The sequence below is a fragment of the Micromesistius poutassou genome (genome assembly GCF_964030765.1).
Source record: "Micromesistius poutassou genome assembly, chromosome: 14".
Lineage (NCBI taxonomy): Eukaryota > Metazoa > Chordata > Actinopteri > Gadiformes > Gadidae > Micromesistius > Micromesistius poutassou.
The window spans coordinates 2,610,634-2,634,594 of record NC_140284.1 but is presented as its reverse complement, the minus strand read 5'-3'; the positions used below and the strand labels follow the sequence as shown (position 1 = coordinate 2,634,594).

General features: G+C 46.6%; 2 protein-coding genes across 2 annotated transcripts in view; both read left to right on the top strand.

The window, feature by feature from the left end:
- fn1a (fibronectin 1a) overlaps positions 1–8,545 on the top strand; it is a 42,013-nt gene extending 33,468 nt beyond the window's left edge. Inside the window, exons 37-49 of the mRNA XM_084478280.1 lie at positions 351–533; positions 712–801; positions 1,310–1,501; positions 1,654–1,743; positions 2,070–2,586; positions 3,177–3,396; positions 3,941–4,111; positions 4,425–4,563; positions 4,816–4,983; positions 5,621–5,746; positions 6,139–6,245; positions 6,529–6,639; positions 7,021–8,545. Coding sequence (XP_084334406.1) covers positions 351–533; positions 712–801; positions 1,310–1,501; positions 1,654–1,743; positions 2,070–2,586; positions 3,177–3,396; positions 3,941–4,111; positions 4,425–4,563; positions 4,816–4,983; positions 5,621–5,746; positions 6,139–6,245; positions 6,529–6,639; positions 7,021–7,092 — 2,186 coding nt within the window. The 3' untranslated portion in view covers positions 7,093–8,545. The remainder of the gene's footprint in view (positions 1–350; positions 534–711; positions 802–1,309; positions 1,502–1,653; positions 1,744–2,069; positions 2,587–3,176; positions 3,397–3,940; positions 4,112–4,424; positions 4,564–4,815; positions 4,984–5,620; positions 5,747–6,138; positions 6,246–6,528; positions 6,640–7,020) is intronic.
- A 4,074-nt stretch (positions 8,546–12,619) lies between these two features.
- Positions 12,620–22,293, top strand: umps (uridine monophosphate synthetase). Its single transcript, XM_084478281.1, has 10 exons — positions 12,620–12,853; positions 13,826–13,979; positions 16,151–16,275; positions 17,397–17,584; positions 18,135–18,232; positions 18,400–18,560; positions 19,649–19,766; positions 20,175–20,350; positions 20,796–20,910; positions 21,389–22,293. Exons 1-10 carry the CDS (start codon positions 12,704–12,706, stop codon positions 21,565–21,567), a joined length of 1,464 nt encoding a protein of 487 aa, XP_084334407.1. The 5' UTR covers positions 12,620–12,703; the 3' UTR covers positions 21,568–22,293.
- Positions 22,294–23,961: the final 1,668 nt, after the last annotated feature.

The window sequence follows — 23,961 nt, the reverse complement described above, 5'->3', positions numbered from 1 at the left end:
GATCCATCAAGCCGTCGTCAACATATATAGAGAGACCATTGTTAGCCAAACAACATGCAGGCGTATTAACCATCATGTATCAGACAGACGGAACGAGATCCCGTACCAGATTATATAGCTGTAGTCATAACAAGTCACAAGTCGAAATAAAGTCGAAATAACGTCACTTCAGTTGATCTGTTTGTGGCGCGTTCCCAGGTCAGATGTATCAGTTCATGACCCTCTCTGTCCACGTTGCTTCTACATCAGCACGGTTGGAACAGTGCAATAGTCAGGATGAGATGCTGCTCCGCTGATCCAGGCGGGAGGTGCTTCTGTGTGTTGATTGTCCCGGCCTGCCTCCTCTCCAGACATCACCCCGCCGCGCCGCGTACGCCTCTTGGACGTCCGGGACTCCAGCATCACGCTCAACTGGCGCTCCAAGACCGACCCCATCTCCGGCTTCATGGTGGAGGCCACGCCCGTTTCCTCTCCCGGCCACGCCCCCATCCAGAGGAACATCGACTCCAAGCTGCGCTCGTACACCATCACAGGTGAGCATCCTGACACCATTCGTCAAAACTAGTTTCTCAAATATGAAAAACAATATTATTTGACCGACCCAGGCCTTGAGGCCAAAGACAGGAGCGTCCAGGTAGTCCTGGCAGCGTTGTGTTTCTATCTGGTGGTGGGCGTTCCCTGACCTGTGTGTATACGTGTTGTGTTGACCAGGCATGCAGCCCGGCACCATGTACAAGATCAACATGTTCACTCTGAGTGGCAGCGGACGCAGCACCCCCTTCACTCTCACCGCCACTACAGGTACCACACCCCTCTCTCTCTCTCCCTCTCCCTCCCTCTCTCTCTCACTCAGTCCTACCCCCTTCACTCTAGCTACCACTGGTATCATGACCCTCTCTCTCTCTCTCTCTCTCTCTCTCTCTCTCTCTCTCTCTCTCTCTCTCTCTCTTTCCCACTCTCTCTCTCTCTTTCTCTTTCGCTCTCTCTCTCTCTCTCTCTCTCCCTCTCGCTCCTGTCCTTTCTGTCAGATGTGTTGTTCCTGTGAGGAACGATTGTGTCTAATAAACAGATGTTTAACCTTTAACACTCAGCACACCCTCATACAAACTCGCTACCTTAATACCCCTTATTGCTACTGCTACTTTCATATGAACGGGAGGTTTTAAATGATTCATCATTTATCGATTCAACCTTGACAGGAAAATCGTAACATCTGTTTCTGAACAATCATCAACAAGCGCACATTTTCTTCTATATATATATATTTTCAAAAAGTAAAAGTAGTAATCTCTCTCTCTCCGTCCCCCAGCCATGCCGGCGGTCATCCCCCCCACCAACATCCAGTTCACCTCCCTGACCCCCGACAGCGTCTCCTTCACCTGGGAGCCCTCCAGGAGCCCCGACGTCACCGGCTACTACGTCACCCACGAGGTGGCGGGCGGGGAGCCCCGGGAGCTCACGCCGCGGCCCCACCCCGGCCAGACCTACGCCTTCATCAGCGGTGAGGGTGTAGCGAGGGGGGGGGGGGGCGTGCGGCCCGACGCCAGAGAGCGTACCGCGTTAACGTCACTCGCTGTACACACGAGTATTGAACACGCGTCTACGTCTAGAGGTGTGTATGATTTAACTGGAATGTTGTCTGGTGCGCCGAAGGTCTGACGCCAGCGACGGAGTACGTCATCCGGATCGTCGCCCTGCAGAACAATCTGAGGAGCACGGCACTCGTAGGCAAGGCCAAAACCCGTGAGTACCCCCCCCCCCCTGCCCCCTCCCAACACACCCTGGCTCTGTATGACCCCCCCCCCCCCCCCCCCCCAACACACCCTAGTTCTGTACTCGGGCTCAGCTGTTACTGGAGCTTTTAATAACAAAAGAAAGTTTGATCGAAATGTAGGTCAGCTCTTCCAGTTTGCTCAAACGAAAAAAGAAAGTTCCTCCCCCCAAAAAATGATCCTGCTGTTGGTAAAACAATGCTGCCACCTATTGGCCACCTTCTGTAAATGTGCAAGTAGGAATCTTTGACAATGGCACATCGGTCACCCGTCTGCTGTGGTCTCCTCTCTGGTCAGAGCCCAGCCCGGACCTGCTGCTGGTCCCAGAGCCCCAGCCCGGGTCCTACAGGCCCAGACCGGACCTGCAGCTGACCCCAGAGCCCCAGCCCGGGTCCCACAGGCCCAGACCGGACCTGCTCCTGACCCCAGAGCTGCCCCAGCCCGGGTCCCACAGGCCCAGACCGGACCTGCTCCTGACCCCAGAGCTGCCCCAGCCCGGGTCCCACAGGCCCAGACCGGACCTGCTGCTGACCCCAGAGCCCCAGCCCGGGTCCCACAGGCCCAGACCGGACCTGCTGCTGACCCCAGAGCCCCAGCCCGGGTCCCACAGGCCCAGACCGGACCTGCAGCTGACCCCAGAGCTGCCCCAGCCTGGGTCCCACAGGCCCAGACCGGACCAGCTGCTGATCCCAGAGCTGCCCCAGCCCGGGTCCCACAGGCCCAGACCGGACCTGCTGCTGATCCCAGAGCTGCCCCAGCCCGGGTCCCGCAGACCCAGACCGGACATCCTGGACGTCCCAGAGGCAGACAAGACGTAATAACCAGGAGAACTAGATCTACTGCTAACTAACCTTACTGTTCACTAGGTTCAACGTCATTCTGGATTATTACTAGGCTGCTAGTTATTATTACTACCACTTCATCTTATTTTATAAAACGGGTGGCTTAAATCAAGCGATTGATGATTGGTTCCCAATTGGTTCCCAACAAAAAATGCTTTTCCGACTTTCTAGCTTTTTCAAAATTGAGGGTGTCTATGACTTTCATTTCGCCATACTTACGTAACCGTTTTATATAGTTCAGTCAGTGGTATACGTTCATTATACCACAGTTAAGGGGGTCACCGTCCCTTAACTGTGGTATAATGACCGTATACCACAGCCTGTCGTGATCTATTGCTTAAGTCTACTTCATCTTACTGTCTACTCTTATTGTCTACTTCAATGCCCTTTTAGATTATTATTGCTATAGCTAGACTTTGAATGAATACTAACAACATGACCTTTCTGAACATTATTTTATCATAACCAGCATTCATTGCTCCCCGTCCTCTGCCCTCTAATGAGTTATTATAGCATATAACTCATTATCTGATGCTGGGTAATAAGTCTCCTGTCCCATCAGGTTCAACACCAACCACGTCCACTTCTCGGGGCCGGACGGCGAGTTTGGGCCGGGCCAGCAGGGCCAGCACATCTACACAGAGTACCAGAACCTGGGGCCGCACAACGGTTTCAACGCCCACAACACCCGGCCCCAGGGGGGCCAGCGCCCTACCGTCAGGGACCCCCTGATCTACATCCCCGTCCCGGGGCCTGACGGGAACCGTGTCCCCCTGGTCAAGGTGAGGGACCAGTGACCTTTGACCACCCCGCACCATCTGCTCTGGTTTTAGATTAGATTAGATAGTCCTTTATTAATCCCCTTTAGGAGAAATTCACAAGTGACCAGCAGTACAGTAGGAAAAGACTAAAAAAAAAAACTATTAGAATAAAGATAAAAACATACTACATGTATCTGTACATTTGTAGGTGACTTGTGCATTTAGAATAAATATGACTATAAGTATAAAATGTGTTGTTTAAAAAGGTTTAAACAACAATCATCTGAATGCATGAGGCTATAGTTTAGTTTTTCAAGACCATCTTAAAAATAGCAGCCAGGAATGGTATAGTGGTGTTTTCCAATTTCAATTTCAGTGCTGGCACTCTCTGTAGGCATCCTTGAGCAGGATGCCCTAAAAAAAAACACCTAGTCACTCTGTGTGTGTGTGTGTGTCTGCCAAGTTACTAAAAAGTAAAAAGTAAAAAATAAGTAAACAAAAAGGTATTTTTTTCTTTGCCTGCATTCATCCAACCGGAATATTCTGGTCTGTTCTGTTCCTTCAGGTGAGCGATGGAGTGTTGCCAGGCCTGGCCTTTGGATTCCCTGACAATGAGACAGAGTTACCTCAGGAGGCCCAGACCATCACCACAATCAACTGGCAGCCCATTCCTCAGAGCTCAGAGTACCTGGTGTCTTGCAACCCCATCACCAACCTCGAAGAGAAGACCTTCCAGGTACACACACACACGCGCACGCACACACGCACGCACGCACAGGCGCACAGGCACGCACACTCCCACACACACACGTGCACTCATGCACACTCCTACACACACACATGAACACGTCATACATAGACACACACCCAACTTACATCCACACACATGTACATGTACACATATACATGAGCACACACACACACACACACACACACACTCATGCACCCACGCACACGCCATAAACAGACACACACCCAACTTACATCCACGCACATGTACATGTACACACACACAGTAAATCAAATCTCCTTCTGTCTCCCTTCTGAAGATGAGTCTCCCTGGCACCTCCAGCAGCGCCACCTTGATTGGATTGACATCCGGGGCATCCTATAATGTTGTTGTCGAGGCAATGAGGGGCGGGGCAAAAGAAAAGGTTCTGGAAGAAGTCGTAACCGTGGGCAACACTGGTAAAGTACTCCAATGAGTTTGTTGTTCTACTTCAAAGTATAAAGAAGTGGTGTGAAACCACTGGTGTAGATTGATATTTTTTTATTACACTGTTTCTGTAACATATGTTCTCATCGATGAGGCTGAAGTTATTGGTTCCCATGGTTCTGTCTTTATCTCTTCGCCACGGAAGGAAAAGATCAGTCGACGACTACAAAACAATCCAAATCCGCCGTTTTAACCTGATCCTGTCTTTTTGTTTCATCCAATAGTACCAGGTGACCTCCCCGTCGGTGTCAACCGAGACGTTTGCTACGACACACACACACACACCTACCACGAGGTGGGCTCCGAGTGGGAGCGCATGTCTGAGACGGGCTTCAAGCTCTGGTGTCGCTGCCTCGGCCTGGGCAGCGGACACTTTAGGTGTGATTCATCCAGTGAGTGGCTTATTAACACCTGACCCAGCATGCTTTGCAAACCCCATAGAATTCTATTCTATACTGAAGGGATTTCATAGAAAAGCAGAGGATGTTTTTCTATGTTGCAGTAAAGTGTATGCCTGATAGTGAAGAACAAAAATATTTTCTTTGTTTTCATTCATCACTGTACCGCTCAATTCCTTTGCTGAAGTACATACCCATAGATCCCACAATGTGAGATTCTATGTGTTGCAGTACAGTAACACGATAGCTAGCATGGGCCGACCTTACATTTAATTAAACGTATAACATTGCAAGCTGTGAATCTTTATTCCTTTCAAAATGATGGTCTGTCCATGTTAGCCTATGTCCGCCATGCAGTTAAACTAAACCTGTTGCAGGCAAAGCTTTGATCTGGGTTATTTGTATGATTTCTTCATTACCTGAGAATACCAAATAACCTGGGACCAAAGCTAGTTGTGTGAGTGAGTGCAGAACGTCGTACGAGGTTTAATAAGAAGGCTGCTCCTCACAGCAGGGATGAGGCTTGTGATGCTTCATCAATCATCGCTTATCTCTTTGATAATCCCCCGCCGCCGCCCCCCCTCCCCCTCCCCCTCCCCCCTCCTCCTCCTCCCCCCCTCCCTCCCCTCAGAGTGGTGCCATGACAACGGAAACAACTACCACATTGGGGAGAAGTGGGACCGCCACGGGGACAACGGACACATGATGAGCTGCACCTGTCTGGGCAATGGCAAGGGAGAGTTCAAATGTGAACCGCGTGAGTAAAGACACACACACAGACACACACACAGACACACACACACGGACACACACACACACACACACACACACACACACACACACACACACACACACACACACACACACACAAACACGCAGACACACACACACACACACACAGACAGACACACAGACACACAGACACACACACGCACACACAGAGACAGACAGGCACACACACACACACACACACACACACACACACACACACACAGACACACAGACACACACACACACAGACACACACACACACACACACACACACACACACACACACACACACACACACACACAGAGACAGACAGGCACACACACACACGCTGATTGAGTGACAGAGGTAAAACCCCCTGTGTGGTGCTTGCTGTGCAGATGACTCTACGTGTTACGACAACGGGAAGATGTACAAGGTGGGGAACCAGTGGCAGAAGGAATACGAGGGAGCCATCTGCACCTGCACCTGCTACGGGGGACAGCAGGTAATCTCTCTCACACTCTTTACCCCGCGTGGGGGTTCCGTCAGGCAATACATCACCGCTAATATGACCATAGCTACAGTAAAGGTCTGTGTACAACATGTATTTATATGTATTGATTTTTTGTATTTATTTATTATTATTTATATTAGTTGCAAGTGATTTCAATCTAGCAATCAATGTGGCATTGTTTAATTGTGTTTGTGTCTCGGATTTTTGTGTGTGTGTGTGCGTGTGTGTGTGTGTGTGTGTGCGTGTGTGTGCGTGTGTGTGTGTGTGTGTGCAGGGCTGGCGCTGTGGTAACTGTAAGACCCCGGGGGTACAGACGGACGTGGACGTCCTGCTGCCGGCCCCCAACGCCTTCGACCGCTACCGGGAGAACGCCCTCCGCAAACTGGTCAGTGCCCGCCCACCTGGTTGGTTACGTCACATCACCGTTGGTTAACTATTCATGGTCCAATAGATACTTATTTCTGCGACTTACGTTAGTTCTGTAGGTTAGTTGTGTCGGGCACGTAAGAAATGTTAGTTTGTTATTATAACACTAACCGTTATAATGCTATGTTATGATGCTGTGATCAGGAAGATTCATTTTGTGTTGTCAGGTATTATTGTGAATTATTTGTTTTATAAAATGAATGGTTTGTTTTGCTGTCGGACACCACATCGTTATGACAGAATACGGTCAGAATACTGACATAAGGATGGCAGTATTCTGACATCCTTAAGTTGTCAGTACATGAGGACATTCTCCTGATCCTCATCTCTCCCTCCTCAGAACATCCAGTGTCCCATCGAGTGCCTGAGACCGGAGCTGCTCGCCGACGCTCTGCAGAACCCGCTGGAGTAGAAGAGGAGCAGAGGAGGAGAACCGTGTTCTCGCCTGAGCGAGAGAAAGAAGGAGAGAGGGGGAGGGAGAGAGAGACAGTTTCAACACTTGTGTGCCTTAAAACAGGCCTTGTATCGTCCATCCATGACTCCGCCCTAGTGCCTTATCGTTGTTCCCAATCACCGCTGTGCCTTCGTAGAGACCCGCCCACTATTGTCATGTTATGTCACGTTAATGTCTAATGTATGTTATAGTAACGCAAAGTGATTCTGACCGTGAAATGTTGGGGCCTAGATGGACACGGCATAAGGTTTGTGTTTGTAAACGGTATTGAAACTAGTTTGCATTGGCCATTTCTGTTTATATTGTTGCTGCTTTGTTAAGGAAAGAGTTTGTCTTCAGACCTACCTGTAGTAGACGCACACACAGAAACACACACTTGCTATCAAGGAAACGCTAGACCCCACTGCCACACACCAGGTGCTGGAACTAGTTGGATGGTGTCCTTATTTGTGCCATGTTAAAAGTCACTCTTCACTCTTTCCAACATTGTATTCAACCATTTGAACCGATGTTCAAACTGCCCACAGGCTCTACAATATTCCCTCAAAGCTTTAATGTTGTTCTTCTGTTTATGTCCATCCTTGAAGGCATTTCAGTGACACCGTCCACAAATATCAGAGAGACTAGTATTCCAGTTGAAAGTCCTTGTCATGGAGTTTGGTGTTGATTCCTAGTTCTATGTTGTTTCTATAAAGATAAACACTGAAATTGTAAGCATCCAACTCAAGCCTCCCCCAGAAAAATACTATGAAGGCCATATAACAAATTGAAAATTGTGTGTGTGTGTGTGTGTGTGTGTGTGTGTGTGTGTGTGTGTGTGTGTGTGTGTGTGTGTGTGTGTGTGTGTGTGTGTGTGTGTGTGTGTGTGTGTGTGTGTGTGTAAATCTAGATATATCTATCATCATCATACATCTAGATATTCTGAAAGGATGTAGTGGTGAATGTTGGCTTAGACCAAGAAGTGAACCTTTGTAATTGGTAACTATCCACCCAGATAGTGTCAGGACTATTGTAGTAAGAAAAATAAATACCCTGTAAAAAGTGAGCACTAGAAAACCATTAGTATTACACATTATGGGGATTAGGACTTCTAGTCGCAAGATCAAATTATTCATAAAAGTAGCAGTTGGCCATAGTGGGCCCTATAGGCAGTTGACCAAACCGCCACTGGAACCTCTTTTTGAAAGATAATGGATTTCTACATATTTCTATTTGTATTACTAAGACATGGTCTTACTTTTTGTGGCTTTTAGTGTATTTTTCAGATTTATTTTATTTATCCCTTTTATCCAAGCATTTTGTTTGAATGCTATTTTTAGGGTGTACACTTTTATTTACATGTTTTTATATTGTTGGTGCCAAAGTCTGAACTACTGTGGACTGAATTTTTAATAAACTGACAAAAATCCAACTGTGTTGTTGTTGACATCCAATCAGGAAGAGATGGGCTAATCTAGAGGAAGTCAGAGAACATTGAGATTATATTGATATCATGATAACATCAATTAAAAATAGGACAAACCTTCCTAGTGGTAATGGCAGCCTGTTGAATTCCTGAACTTCAAGGCCTTGTTATCAAAATATATATATATATATATATCTTTTGATTCCTTTACTAACTTTACGAGTTCTACGAGCCTGCCAATTTTTATAACTTTTGGAGCCAAAAAGTCAGGATAAAAATAATAATACTAACGAATACAATAGGGTTCCTATGGTTCTTAGGACCCCTAACTATAAGAGTTGGATTTTGTTCAAGCCATAGCAGATAATTGTAGAAAAGGCAACTTAAAGGGATGGTGCCCTGCAGTTTGCATTTTCAGTTCAAATGCCTCAACTTTAACAACCCAAAGAAGAGTTCCCATTTACTTGAACTGTCCATACTCAATATATTTATGTATTTTCAATAACTTGAGAATCAATGTCAGGTTACAAGACATGGTTAATTATAAAGAATCCTCAGAACACAAACCTCTAGGCAGAGTATTGATGCCATGTGATTAGTAATGCCTTGCTGATTGCTTTTGTCAGATTGTGCTGCACTCATCTCACGCTCCTTACAGAGCTCTAAGGGAAGGTGGACTTAATGCTCCAACTTTTGAAGTATTATGTTGGGCTGCTGAGGGAAGGACTAATTTGATGTCTCGCCTTTCTTTCTTCTTTTCTCAACCCTAACTCTTTAACCTTTGGGCCTGTCAAATTTGACCGGCCTGTTTTAACTGCTCTTACATTAACACACACACAAAAAAATGATCATCACCAAATTTTATTTAACTCCCCTTTAAGCTGTAAGCAATGTCTCAGACTACTGGTTTACATGAATAACTGCCGTGAATATACAGTTGAAGCTATGGGTCTGAAGATAACGATTTTTTTTAGTTTTCACGAAATATTAACTGTACAGCAAAATATATCCTGACGGACATTGTGGGTCCCGATGGCAAAAATGTTCAGCATGCGAAATAAGGCATGGACACCAAGTTTCCGATTTTTTAATCCATCGGGGCGGCCGTGCCAATCGTTTTAACCTAAAATTCGAGTTATAGCGCCACCTATCGCGAAGATATGAGAGTTACCAATCTGGATTATAATAATAAGAATCCTGACAATAACTGTGAATACCTACATATATAAATAAGAGACTTTCACATGTCGATACGCATTTTATAAAGTAGGCCTACCGGCAAATAAAAGGGAATCGACGCGCAAGAGTCTGCAGACAGGTCTGCAACGTGTACGTTCAATGAACTGTCCATTACTAGAGACAGCAGGGTCGGGGTGCATGTAGAACCAGCACCAGAGACAGTGCGGTGGATAAACCGCATTTAACACTAAAACTTAAATAAGAGAGTTCGAGGAGACCGGAGCAAGAATGACAAAAGACTTTATTTTTACTCGCGAACAAGTAAGAACAAAGCCGAGTTGGTTTGACAAAGAACTCGAGAGCTGCTGCCAGTTACCCTGGCAACATACTCCGTCAACCTAACCTGCTCGCTGGCAGGTTTTCTTCAACTAACCCTGAGTTTCTCCTGCTCTTAAGTTGAAGCCTGCACACTGATGGCAGTGGCAGACATGGAGTGTCCTTTTATTGAAGAGCCAGTTGATGTCGAGGCGCAGATACTCCGCAGAAATCTCAGTCGGGAGAGGATTATTAGACCCCGATTGGATGTTTTATCATTCCCTGATGAGTACCTGTTTGAGCGTTTCCGTTTCTCTGCACCATCAATCATTTATATAAACAATATTCTCAGCCCTCACATCGTTCACATGACACATCGTGGACACGCTCTCAGTTCCGAGCAAATTCTTTGTATTGCACTTCGTTTTTTTGCCAATGGCAGTTTTTTATATAACATCGGTGATGCAGAGCACGTGTCCAAGGCAACTGTCTGTCGGGCTGTCCGAAATGTGACGCTTGCACTAAAACGGCTACTATACACGTGTGTAGTATTCCCAAGTCACAGACCCACCAGACTTCTCAAAGAAGAGTTCCACAGAATTGCAGGTATCAGGCTAAGCAATAATTCATTTATGTCATAAAGCTTTGAGACTTGAAGCACTAATCAGTCAATTTGATATATTTTAGGGTTTCCAGGTGTGATTGGCTGCATAGATGGCACTCACATTCCCATCATAGCTCCTTCAATAAATGAAGGAGATTATGTGAATAGGAAATCTGTCCACAGCATTAATGTACAGGTAGGCCTAAATAGTAGCCTTTAATATTCCAAATGAAATATACTTCACTATACAGCTAATTACTGCTCTCCACTGTGAAGATATGTGATGCAGCCCACATGATCAACAATGTGGAAGCGAAGTGGCCTGGGTGCATGACTCACGTTTCGTGAGTCTACACTGAGTGCCAGTTTTGCCCGTGGTGAGTTTATATACAGTTATAGCTATATCCTATGATCAATATTTTGTTTTCTCCTATTGCAACTGAAACAACAATCTTGTATTATCATAGGAGAGTTTGATGGTTACCTACTCGGAGACAGAGGGTACCCCTGCCAGCGCTATCTGCTGACCCCTTACCCTGACCTTGACCCTGGCCCACAGCAACACTACAACTTGGCTCACTGCAGGACACGAGCCAGAGTGGAGATGACCATCGGGATACTCAAGGCCCGGTTCCAGTGCCTTTGTAGGCTCAGGGTCACCCCAGAAAGGGCTTGTGACATTATAGTGGCGTGTGTGGTTCTCCACAACATTGCCACTATTAGAGGAGACCAATGTCCTACTCTTCCCCCCAATGATCCAGATAATAATCTTGACCCCCCCCTGCTGATGCACGAGATGGAAGAGCTGTTAGAGACATGATATGCTTCGATCATTTCTAACTGACCCATCACCTCCCCAGTGTCAAAGAACGACAATATGCCTCTCATTTTATGAGGTCTTCTTTATTTCCTATAAGGACAAATGTTGTACAGTTGTTAATCCTTTGTTGAAACAATTAAAAAACATCCACCTGTGGGCACGAACACACATATGGAATATAATTGTTGAATAAGTGGAACATTCAAGACAAAACATTTATTTTGTTTCTCCAAATAATACTCACACATTTTTTTGCTGCTGCCACAGTATTAAAAAATTAAAAATATATATATGCTCACTTTCTGCATATGCAGTCATTAATATTTCCAACTCCACTGGGGAGAAGTAGGAGGATCGAGGCTTTCTATCACTTGTTTCCATGGTGAATCATGTTATGTGTTCCATTGATGAGGGCTTTTTATATCCTCATGCACAGGCTTCACTCAGGGTTACCTTGACTCAGAGTTGATTGAACTAAGTGTTATCACCTGTTCTGAAACCGAAAACTCAGTTTGACAGCTCAGAGTTGGTCAACCTAGAGTTAAGGTTTTAACTCTTTTATTTTGTTTAACCTGCTTTCTGAAACGGGCCCCTGGTCACGGGCCCCACCTTATATATCCCTTTCTGTCCATCAAGAATGTTGTTATTTATCGATCCCCCGCATACACAATGTCTAACTAGTTCACAATCTGTTATCTTTCTAGTTTCCCTCCTGGCCCGCATCTTGCCTCCCAGGAATTTTTGGGAATGATTCAGCAACAGTTTTACGACACTAGAATGGAGTGTCCAGCTTGTCCTTGCCCCTTTTCTTCACCATTTTTAAAAAATGTAAAAAAAAAAGTAGCCTATATGTTAACATAATAATGTAAGGTAAATTTGATTCCATAACAGCAGGGTCGGGGTGCATGTAGAACCAGCACCAGAGACAGCAGGGTCGGGATGCATGCAGAACTATTACCAGAGACAGCAGGGTCGGGATGCATGCAGAACCATTACCAGAGACAGCAGGGTCGGGATGCATGCAGAACCAGAGACAGCAGGGTCGGGGTAGAGCAGAACCAGAGACAGTAAGGTCGGGGTAGAGCAGAACCAGAGACAGCAGGGTCGGGGTAAAGCACGGGGGGCGGATCCGTGATCCTTTGCGCATCACGCAACGCGGAAGTGGAGAGCAGCGGAGAGCAACGTGAGCGTGTTGGTCCGTGGTCTGTAGCCTTCAGAGAGACATTTATCAAACGAGCCTGCAGAGATGGAAGGCACCTGTATCGATAGTTTAATCCTGAAACTTCACGATGTGAACGCGGTTAAATTCGGAGAATACAAGCTGAAGAGTGGAATGATGACCCCGATCTATATCGACCTCAGAGTGCTGGTGTCCTACCCCAGCCTGATGAACCAGGTAAACACGTGTCCTGCTGACCGTCCGGTCATGCACGGGGTTCAATGGGATCTCATGGTATTATCTGATTAATCTTGTGAATATTCGAACATGGTCACCTGGAGCTCGCTGGGCATCAGGACAAGTTGATGCAGATTTTTTTCATATTAGTGCAGCTTGCCACCCGGCGTCTATTACTCCCAACAAGTATGTATAACGTTAGACTAAAGCCTGTTTGAGCTTCAGGCATTAGTCTATTTGAGTCTGATTTCGGAGGCTGTTCCCTGCTCCTATCAATATGAGAGTAGAACCACGTGGTAAGGGAAAATTAGTTAAAGGGAAATTAGTTCATTTTCTGGGGTATGATTGTAGTGGAACTGTTCCTGTAATACAGCCATGTTGGTCTGTGCCTGCACTACACGTCTGAGCCAAATTAAATGCAATGAAAGTACTTTTATCGATACACTTACCATTATGGTGCACTCACAATGTCATAATGTCAATGTTATGCCTCAAATAATGACATTCAACCTGTTGAGCCTCACCCCTGGCATGGGCATGTCCCATGATTACCTTAATATGTATAATTATGCGCATGACATATTAAAGGTCTGGCTTTGTAAAACTGAAGCCTTTATGGAAACTGCTGTGGTCAGTGTTATCTCATTGCAGACATTGTGAGTTTGATGCTATTGTTAAATCTGAAGTGGAAAGCTTAAAGGCTCAAACGCCAGTTGAGCCTCAACTGCGTTCTGTTTTGATAGAAAATAGCTCTGACTGGACTGCCTTGGCTTTCGGTGCACATTTCTTTCCAAACCCCCACCTCCTGTGTGCAAAGAGAGACAGAAAATATGCAGTATAATGAAGACGCAGTGAAACAAAGGAGAGCCCAACACCAACCGTTGGTGTTGGGCCAACCAACACCAACGGTTGGTGTTGGGCCGTTGGTGTTGGTGTTGGGCCAACCAACAACCAACTTTTTGTTTTCTGCAGTTGTCCAGCCTCATCTACCAGCGCGCCCAGGCCGAGCAGCTGAAGTTCGACTCGGTGTGCGGCGTGCCCTACACGGCCCTCCCCCTGGCCACCATCATCTGCTCCAGGAACGAGCTCCCCATGCTCATCCGGCGCAAGGAGGCCAAAGATTACGGTGCGTAGCGTTGGAAGTGCATGTGTTCACGTTGCGCTATAGAAGGGTTTCCCGTTCATGTGCTGGGACGCCGCCAGGGGAAATAAGCCCTGTTGTTCATAACCTAGTGTCAGCGACTACAGCAGTGTTACCAATGTCTCACAGCCATGTACTGCATTATGTCTGATTCGGCCTGATGATGTAATGATACATTTTGTATTACCAGAGGTGGATGTCTTTTGTTTGTCTTTTTTTTGCCTATTAATGTACCATAGCAAATGTTTGTTTGAAGTGTCCTTCTAATATCACTGACCCAAAGACTATAATTAGGAAGGTTAGAAGGCTTGCTTTACTTAATTGACTCAAAACCTTAAACTTGTGTTTCACTTGTTCATTAATGGACTTGCAAGTGTCTTTCAACCTAAAGCTGACCCCACACTACAAGATAAATGTCCCGATATCGTGGCCGATTTGCCCCTTACGAGAATCGGGGTGGCGTTCCCATGGCAGCCGAATCGGGACGAAAATCGGCCAAGATTATCCTGTCTGCCGTAGTGTTCTAAGATAGAATCTCATAAACTTAAGACCTCCCGATCTCAAAATCGGGGTTATCCAACATGTTAGATATTTTCGGCATGTTGAGTGTGTAGTCAACATAATAGCGACGCACGCACACACAAACACACACGCAAAACACACACACACACGCTGACCCGAAGGTGCTCCATAATGCCAAAGCGCATTCAATTCTCACTTTTCAATTTTCGTTTCCAAATATTTATTTAAAAACGTTTGGGAACCGCTGCTCTAGATCTACAATCTCTTGTCTCTCGATCTCTTGTCTCGTGCTGGATGACGTAGCCTACACGGCCGAGAATCGGATAAGATTATCCTGTAGTGTGTGGTGTTCCGTCTTGTGTTCTAATCGTATGTAGGATCGGAGAGCAAAAATCGGCTGCGATTCTCGTTAAGTGTGTGGTGTACTCCGACTCAAAAATCGCATAAGATAAAAAAAATTGTGTAGTGTGGGGCAGCCTTAAGTCATAAACTTAATCTTTTAACAATTTGTATCATCGTTAAAATGATCACTAAATCTTTAACTTTATGATAATAATCCTAATGGGAGGGGATGGTTTTTGGCAGGGGACTTTTTCAGAATAATGTATTCTCACTAATGGGGATCAGGAAACATGTTTCTGATGGAAAAGCCTTGAATTTCTACGGAAGGAAATCTACGTCCATACACATAATAATATTACTGATATAATAATTCAAACTCAAAACCGCTATTTTGATGACCAATCCGTCTTTGATCCATACCGGCCTTATCTTTATTAAAGGGAATGAACCCCATGATATGTACAAGTGTTCCATCCCTGGGTTTTTCCTTGCCCTCCTGACAGACGTCTATCTGTTGTTTATCTGTTGCTTGTTGAGCCCCCCTATCTGCTGGGAAAGCTGTCTATGCTATGGTCCTGTCTGCCTTACCATGAACTGGTAGAGCGTGGCATCCACAGTGCCATGGGGGTTCAGGGTTTGATTCCTGCAGTGGACATCCATGATACGATTGAATATGCACTTGCAGAATTGTAAAGTAGTTTGGGTAAAAGATATCGACCAAATTAGACATTTTAATAATTTCTGTTAAACATTTAACATGACTGATTTGTATGTTCTGAGCATGTCATAACCCGTGTTGTTTCGGATGCTTCCTTTGTGCTAATTGAAATCCTGACCCTTTCTTATAACCATGTTACATGATAGTCCCGACCATTTTATGAAGTAAAGTGACGGGTGACTGATTGGCTCTCGTGAAGTACTTAAAGGTCCCATGAAATGCCACCAGGTGTGGTGTGATTAGCCGTTACAAGCCGCTTTGGAAATCTGCCCCTTATGACATCATAAGGGGCAGAAAGTGAGCATGTCCACCTAGATGTGTGCTGGGATAGATCAGTCTAGCAGCCTACCCAGTGGACCGTAGCAAACGTTGCTCATCTATCCGTCACACATCTAGGTGGACACGCACACCTGTGATGTCTTAAGAGGTAGATTTAAAAAAAAAAAAACGGCTTGTAACTTCTAATCACACCACACCTGGTGGCATGTCATGGGACCTTTGAAGTGACGGTCGTCCTGATTGGCTGTCGTGAAGTACTTTAAGTGACCGGCGTCCTGATTGGCTCTCGGTGCAGGAACCAAGCGGATGGTGGAGGGTGTGACCCGGCAGGGAGACACGTGTCTGATCATCGAAGACACGGTTACCACGGGAACCAGCATCCTGGAGACAGCGGAGGTGCTCTACAAAGAGGGGCTGAAGGTACCCAGACGGAGACGCCATCTACTGGACGCCCACCAGTTAGGCTGCACACACTGGGGATCAAAGCCACGACCTTTGGGCTCAGAATAAAACATCCGCACTGCTAGATTATCCTGCCCCTTAAAGCTAGACTAGTCCATTTATTTCAGAGGCATTTTTTGTCATATTTGTAGAAATTATCTTTACATCCCTATAGCAATCATAAATCAAATGCTGTGACAAAAAATAATACAAGTTCAAGACAATGATGTAACTTGTGATGTATATCGTTTTCCACCCTAGTTCAACAAATATGCTTATCCCAAAACAAAACTTCCAGAATATCTGAGGTCTGCCTCAACACACAACACTCTTAAATCAGGGCTCAAAACTTTCCTTTGCCACAGTGTTTTTAGTTTTGTTAAATGCATGTCTGCACTGGCATATTAATGAATCAGCCTTCTTACACTTTTAATTAACATTTCTCCTTATTGTCCTTTTTTAGAAACGTGATCCCGCCTATGTAATGCTCCTTCAATGGCCCTGGTGTCTGGCTGGGTGCTGCTATATAACCAGAGCTTTAGTGGTGGATTTCATGATTCGTTTGAATGAATCAGTTTGCGTCGGTCAGTTCGCCAAGAAGAGTCGTTCGTTCGTTCGCATTTCCGGTAGTGGTGAATCATGGTTCTCAGTCACTGAGTCGGTCAGACTCGGCTCCTCCCTCGTTCTCGTTCAAATGAAGCGTGAATGCACAGTTCTCAGCTCCTCCCTCGTTCTCATTATCAAACGAATCACGATGGTGCAAACGGTCATCAATCAACATTAACTAAGTTCCTTTTAGCTGAGGAGCGCTTCGTGTTCGGAATCGGGATCCCGGTTTCCCGTCTGGCTCTCGTGACTTCTCAGTCCTCGAGTCTTCACCGCTAAACACAGTCAGTGAACGAACGGCGACTCGCGAGTCAGCGCGACTCAGCGACTAGTGGGTGGAGCTGGGAGTCGAGTCTCGGCGAACGAACGACACGAACGAGACGAACTGAAACGGGGAATCAGGTCGGTTCGTTCTTGTTAAAGAGTCGTTCGTTCGAACTGGTTCGTTCGCGAACGAGCCATCACTACAGAGCTCCCGTCTCCCTCCCTTTCAGGTGACGGACGCCATCGTGCTCATGGACCGCGAGCAGGGCGGCGTCGCCATGCTCGGCTCCCAGGGCATCAGGCTCCACCCCGTGATCTCCATGTTCCAGCTGCTCAGCGTGCTGCAGGAGGCCGGGCGCATCACCCCGGCGATGGCGCAGAGCGTCCGCGACTTCATCCTGGACAACAACACCTTCAGGTACGCGGCCCAGCGTGTCGGGACGCGGGCGGCATCAGGATCAGTTCACTTTTATTACATCTTGTTGTGTAAGTCGCACAAGAGTATAAATTCTGAGGCTTGGTTCCTCCACAGCCACATCCGCAGCAACAATACAATACAAGATAAAGTAAACAAAGTATAAATAAAAATAAGTAGCAGCATCAATAGATCATAATAATAAAAATGACATAAGGTAAGCAATAATAAGTAGAGAAACTATAACAGGGGTAATATGTAATGAGGTTTAGTAAGTGTAATAAGTAACGAGGTGTAGTTAAGTGTAAGTAAAGTGTTCAAGTAGCAGTCAGCGACAGTATCGGTTACCCTCTTAAACCCCCCATTAAGACCCACCTTTTTAGAGTTGTATCCCTGAACTATTGTATATTTGCTATTCATTGTGCTATTTAGCCTGTGTTTTAATGATCACTGTTGATTTGTGTGTTTATTGTACTGTGTGAAGCACAGTTTTATAAAGGTGGTATATAGAGTATGAGTGAGTAGCCCGCTGTTGTGTTGTGCCTCTCCCCAGACCAAAGGCAGAGAACGGGAACCTCTCCCCCCTGGCCAAGAAGACATGCCAAGAACAAGAGCAGGTGCTGAGTTATGGAGCTAGGGCCAAACTATCAGGTACGGTACCATGTGAATGTCTCTATTTATATACAGAAGTGTGTGGATTTCTGTCTAGGTGGAGACATTTCTTTGCAACAGTATTGAATATTTGACCTTTAAATAGTACAATGTTTGCATTCTGAAATATGTGCTCTTCTTGACCCTCGTCCCCTTGTGCATCACAGACATCCACCCCCTGGGGTCGAAGCTGCTGCAGATCATGGAGGAGAAGAAGTCGAACCTCTGTGTGTCCGCAGACGTGACGTCTTGCACGGAGCTCCTGGAGCTGGCCGACACCCTGGGCCCCAAGATCTGCCTGCTGAAGACCCATGTGGACATCCTTGAGGTGGGTGGTAGAGAGGTCTGGGGGTGACAGTGGTAGAGGGGTCTGGGGGTTAGGGTGGTAGAGTGGTCTGGGGGTGAGGGTGGTAGAGTGGTCTGGGGGTGAGGTTGAGGGTGAGGGTGGTAGAGCGGTCTGGGGGTGAGGGTGAGGGTGGTAGAGGGGTCTGGGGGTGAGAGTGGTAGAGGGGTCTGGGGGTGAGGGTGAGGGTGGTAGAGGGGTTAGGGTGGTCGAGCGGTCTGGGGGTGAGGGTGGTAGAGGGGTCTGGGGGTGAGGGTGGTAGAGGGGTTAGGGTGGTAGAGGGGTCTGGGGGTGAGGGTGGTAGAGGGGTTAGGGTGGTAGAGGGGTCTGGGGGTGAGGGTGGTAGAGGGGTTAGGGTGGTCGAGCGGTCTGGGGGTGAGAGTGGTAGAGGGGTCTGGGGGTGAGGGTGGTAGAGGGGTTAGGGTGGTAGAGGGGTCTAGGGGTGAGAGTGGTAGAGGGGTTAGGGTGGTCGAGCGGTCTGGGGGTGAGAGTGGTAGAGGGGTTAGGGTGGTAGAGGGGTTAGGGTGGTCGAGCGGTCTGGGGGTTAGGGTGGTAGAGGGGTTAGGGTGGTAGAGGGGTTAGGGTGGTCGAGCGGTCTGGGGGTTAGGGTGGTAGAGGGGTTAGGGTGGTAGAGGGGTTAGGGTGGTAGAGGGGTGTCTCTGCTAGCCAACCGCTTCCACCATAGTTTAGTGGTAGAGCACTGAGATCCCAGAGTCAAGTGGGGTCAAATCTTCTGCTAAATGGTGGAAGGTACACGATTCGTACACAATTAAATATTCTAGTGCTAGTGGAAAATCTGTTCTCCCTGTTTAATTACACTTTATTGCATTTTATGAATTTGTTGTACTATTTGTGCTTTTACATTATTGTGCTTGTTTCAATATTTGCACTTTTGCTGCATGTATTGAAATTTGATTAGGAAGTACTTGCCATCATGTTGACTGTTATGGTCATCGTATGGGTTCTGCCCATACATATTGTGTCTATATCAGGTCACCTTTCCCCTCTCGTATGGGTTCTGTCCATACATATTGTGTCTATATCAGGTCACCGTTGTCTTTGTCTCTTCCCAGGACTTCACCCCAGCCTTCTGCAACGCCCTGAAGGACCTGGCTGATAAACACAACTTCCTCATCTTTGAGGATCGCAAGTTTGCCGACATCGGGAACACGGTGAAGCACCAGTATGAAGGTACGCACCACGCAGATGGAGAGAGAGAGAGCCATGCTGCTGCTGTGGTTCCCATCCCTCAATATCAAAATATATCAAAGACTACATTTCAACTGTGTGTGTGTGTGTGTCCATGTGTGGTCTACCGCTGCCTAAAACGTTTCTATTCGAACAGGCTTTCCTAGGTCGTTCCTAGATGTTTTTATTCTCTTTCTGCACTTTCTTCTCCTCCTTTAGCTATTCTTTCTTCTGCTGATTTTAATCGTGTCTGATTTTAATCGTGTCTGATTTTTCTCTTAATCTTTTGTTTATTTTGTTTTTTTTGGTTTCTGTAGCACTTTGAGATAACTTTATGAAAAGTGCTTTACAAATAAAATTTATTATTATTATTATTATTAACCACGTGCCCTCTCTGCTGCTGGCCACCAGGGGGCGTGTACCGGATCTCGTCCTGGTCCCACCTGGTCAACGCCCACGCGGTGCCGGGCCCCGGGGTGGTGCAGGGCCTGAGGGCGGCGGGCCAGGCCCTGGGCCGCGGCTGCCTGCTCATAGCCCAGATGAGCTCCCAGGGCTCGCTGGCTACTGGGGAGTACACGCAGTCTGTGGTAAGGGAGCTCATACCCCGGCTTGATTCATACAGTCCTCAGCAGGAAACTACAGCTGTACAAGGTGCTGAACAAGGGAAAACGACTCACCGAGAAACGGAGCCAGTTTAATATGACAGGGGAGAAATGTAAATCACAAATGTGTTACACTAAAAAGCATTTACTGTCTTTTATATGCTAATCCACCAGTCGGTCAAAGCAAAATAATATATCTATGTATGTGGTGTGTTTAGCTTGGCCAATCACTGCTGACCATGTCGCCTAGTGGATCTATTTCACTGAAGTCAATTGAATAACATGTTTTACTCTCATTGGTTGTAAGGCTCCATTATGTATAGTTCTCTTTTCCCTGCTCTACATTCACAGTACTAACAAATCGATCGTTGTAATGCTCGTGGATGTTTGAGCCTTGATATTTGCGTGTGTCCTCCTTCTCCCCTTCCAGCTGAAGATGGCGGAGGAGCAGTCAGACTTTGTGCTGGGCTTCATCTGTGGCTCCAGGGTCAGCCAGAAGCCTCAGTTCATCCACATGAGCCCCGGGGTGCAGATGCAGGCTGGGGGTTAGTGTTCTGTCAAATACGTTTTTTTAAGGTCGGAGAATTTGGGCCAAAATTTGGTCTTTCCGGACACCTGTAGTACAACGGAACGATGGAGTGTGGATTTAATATACAACGTTGCTCATCATAACGCTCATATCAGTCACACAACGATGGTACTAAAAAAGTATCAAAGTTGCCATTGGTCGAGACCATGGGGATAACCTAAAACTCTCAGCCCTAAACACATTTTTTTAAATCACAAAGTGTTTAAATTCCATCTGAAACAGTGAGCTTACTGGCTTTTTAAAAGACATCAGTGCTAATCACCTGCTTTTGAGAACGGTATGAATTCATGGGTGCTGTATGACAGTTCATGGTTTCGGCACCGTGACATCACTTCTTGACACAGGGTGGCACTGTTGCACCTCCGCGAAATACTGTCGCTGTTTCTGCTATCTGTTAACCTCTCTCCTCTCCTCCCCCCCCCCCCCCCCCCCAGGTGACGGTCTGGGACAGCAGTACACCTCCCCCGAGGAGGTCATCGCCACCAAGGGCTGTGATGTCATCATCGTGGGACGGGGAATATTGGGAGCGTCGAATAGGGCGGAGGCTGCCGAGGCCTACAGGAAGGCGGGCTGGGAGGCCTACGTGAAGAGGCTTGGCCCTCACTGTCTCTAAGGCTTCTTATTCTGAATATCGCCTCGCATATGAAACTTTGGGTTTGGTGATCTCTGGGGAATACATGCAAACATTTTGAGAATGTTTTCTAAGTGTGTGCCGTTAGGTGCACACTAGTTTTTCTACCACATTTTTAAGCTTAGTCAAAATCTTCTCTGGAATGAAAACTGCCCTGTAAATGCACAGCTATTTTTCTTTTTTTATTGTGGATACAGTACAATCTAATTTTCCTCCAGATTTTTTAATGATCAATATAATTGAACAACAGTATTTCAACACCCAAGTGGCCTCTGCCTTCTTGGAGATGGCTGTGCTCTTTGAAGGCCATCAGACAGACCCTTCCACGCACAGATAACCACATATGAGGGCATTCACTGTTTAAATCGGTTGGCAAATCAATGGGGTAATGTTTGGTAAGCTTTATTCCATCAATGTGAATGTGTGTCCGTCCGTGTCAATACTGTTACACATATTAATTCATGTCGGTTCCTAACCAATGTTTCTGTTGGTTTTCTCAGTCCAGTATTGACTATCTAGCAGTCACGCTGTTAACTAGCGCATAATTTTAGCTTTTTGTATATTTTTTTTAATTTTTAGAAATGAACTTATTTTTCTGAAATGTACAAACTCGTTTTGCGTGTTCCTTTTATTCCCCACATGGGTGACATCTCAGTGTTTCTCCAAGGCATTTATTTTTTCAGAAATCGAAACAATAAAACCATGTTGACTCATTTTCTGGTCAAAAGTCTCTTTTTTAAACTCACTTTTGAGGATATACCGTGTGCCTTCTACCAGTTATGTTCCTGGTTGCTCTTTGCCCAGCAGGTGTGAATGTTCCTTTTGTAGCGTGTTGTGTTGAGCTGCATCTCTCTATTACACATTCAATTTTATGATCATTTTAGTGACTTTTCCTATATCCCAAATAGCTCAATATAGGCATGAGGTTCGCTTTGTGTACGCTTTAGACTTACTATGAAGACAGGCCGCTGCTGGAGGCGTTGACCTCCAGTGCAAACGTTTTTTTTGTTTAACCGCTGCTGCGTTTATTCCGTTGGCGCGTGCGTGTGTCTCCGGGTAGGTGGGGCCCCTGGAGTCTAACCGGCTGCCCGGGGCCCTCCTCGATGGAGAAATAAACGTGTCCTTAAATGCTGATCAGATTATCGAGTCCATCATCGTTGCAGCAGTTCTTTTAAAGAGCATCAGGCCCACTGGCTGCGCCGGCGAGGTTCCAGTGATTTGCAAGTCATATGCTATGGAAATGATCAGTGGATAGGAGCTGGACGGGCGGAGAGACCTGCAGGTGGGACGTGTTATCACCGGGGTGAACGAAGCTACCTCGGTGTGTGTGTGTGTGTGTGTGTGTGGGGGGGGGGGGGGGGGGGGGGGGGGGTGGTATTCAGGTTACAAGATGGGGTGACGGGAGTGAGGATGGTCGCCTCAAAATATTGTTGGGTGAATAATAGCGGAGTGTGAGTGTGCGCCGCTCACCTGTCCGTGTGTGTGTGTGTGTGTGTGTGTGTGTGTGTGTGTGTGGCTCTTGTGTAAATATTGGATCAGAGCAACGCACCGAGCGACAGGTGTCCGTGCGCGCCCGAGGAACCCCCCCCCCCCCCCCCCCTCTCTCTCTCTCTCTCTCTCTCTCTCTCTTATTCTCTCTCACACACACACTCCACCCCTCTCAGAGAGAGAGAGAGAGAGAGAGAGCGATCCCAGATGAGGTATAAAAGGTCGTACCTGTCACAAAGGGCACACATTCGGTGTGACAAGAGATGCACGAAAGCTGATCACATGTAGCCTAGCGCGGTTTTATTTTTTTATCCTTGACTTGATCTTTTCTTCACTAGGGTGTCGCAACCTACAGAAAGATGACAATGCACCGTGTTGTTTATTTCTAGTTCTCCTGTATAGCGCTCAGGCCTGTGTTGGGTGTGCGCTGCGCTTTAACCACTTTCCCCAGGTCTTCTGCCCGCTCCTGACAGGTGCGTCCGACCCTGTATGCAGGACCTTTGTGCGGACGTTTCATGGTCTGCCTGTTCATGGTCTGACTGTTGATGTTCTGACTGTTCATGGTCTGACTGTTGATGTTCTGACTGTTCATGGTCTGTATTTGCCTCACGTTGAGCCCCACGCACAATACCTGAAGGTGAAGTTTTGTTCGTTCGGCTCGCGTTAAGCAGGTACAGGTGTGCAACTGGAAACAACGGAAGAAAACACAAAGAAGACGTTTTTTTTTACATTTTATTTTTGACAAAGGGCTACTTATGGTATTTCAGACCCATATGTTTCTAAAGGGGGTTTGTCTTTGTGTGTTCATGTTTAGTCTAATGTCGGTGCAAAGTTACGTGTTACTTTGAGTAGGCATAGGTCTTATTTGCATTCAGCTGCACGTTGCAT

Coding starts and splice junctions, on each gene's coding strand:
- umps (XM_084478281.1), top strand. CDS start 12,704: ATGGAAGGCACCTGTATCGATAGTTTAATCCTGAAACTTCACGATGTG. Junction 12,854..13,825: donor ACCCCAGCCTGATGAACCAG/GTAAACACGTGT, acceptor TGTTTTCTGCAG/TTGTCCAGCCTCATCTACCA. Junction 20,911..21,388: donor GGTGCAGATGCAGGCTGGGG/GTTAGTGTTCTG, acceptor CCCCCCCCCCAG/GTGACGGTCTGGGACAGCAG.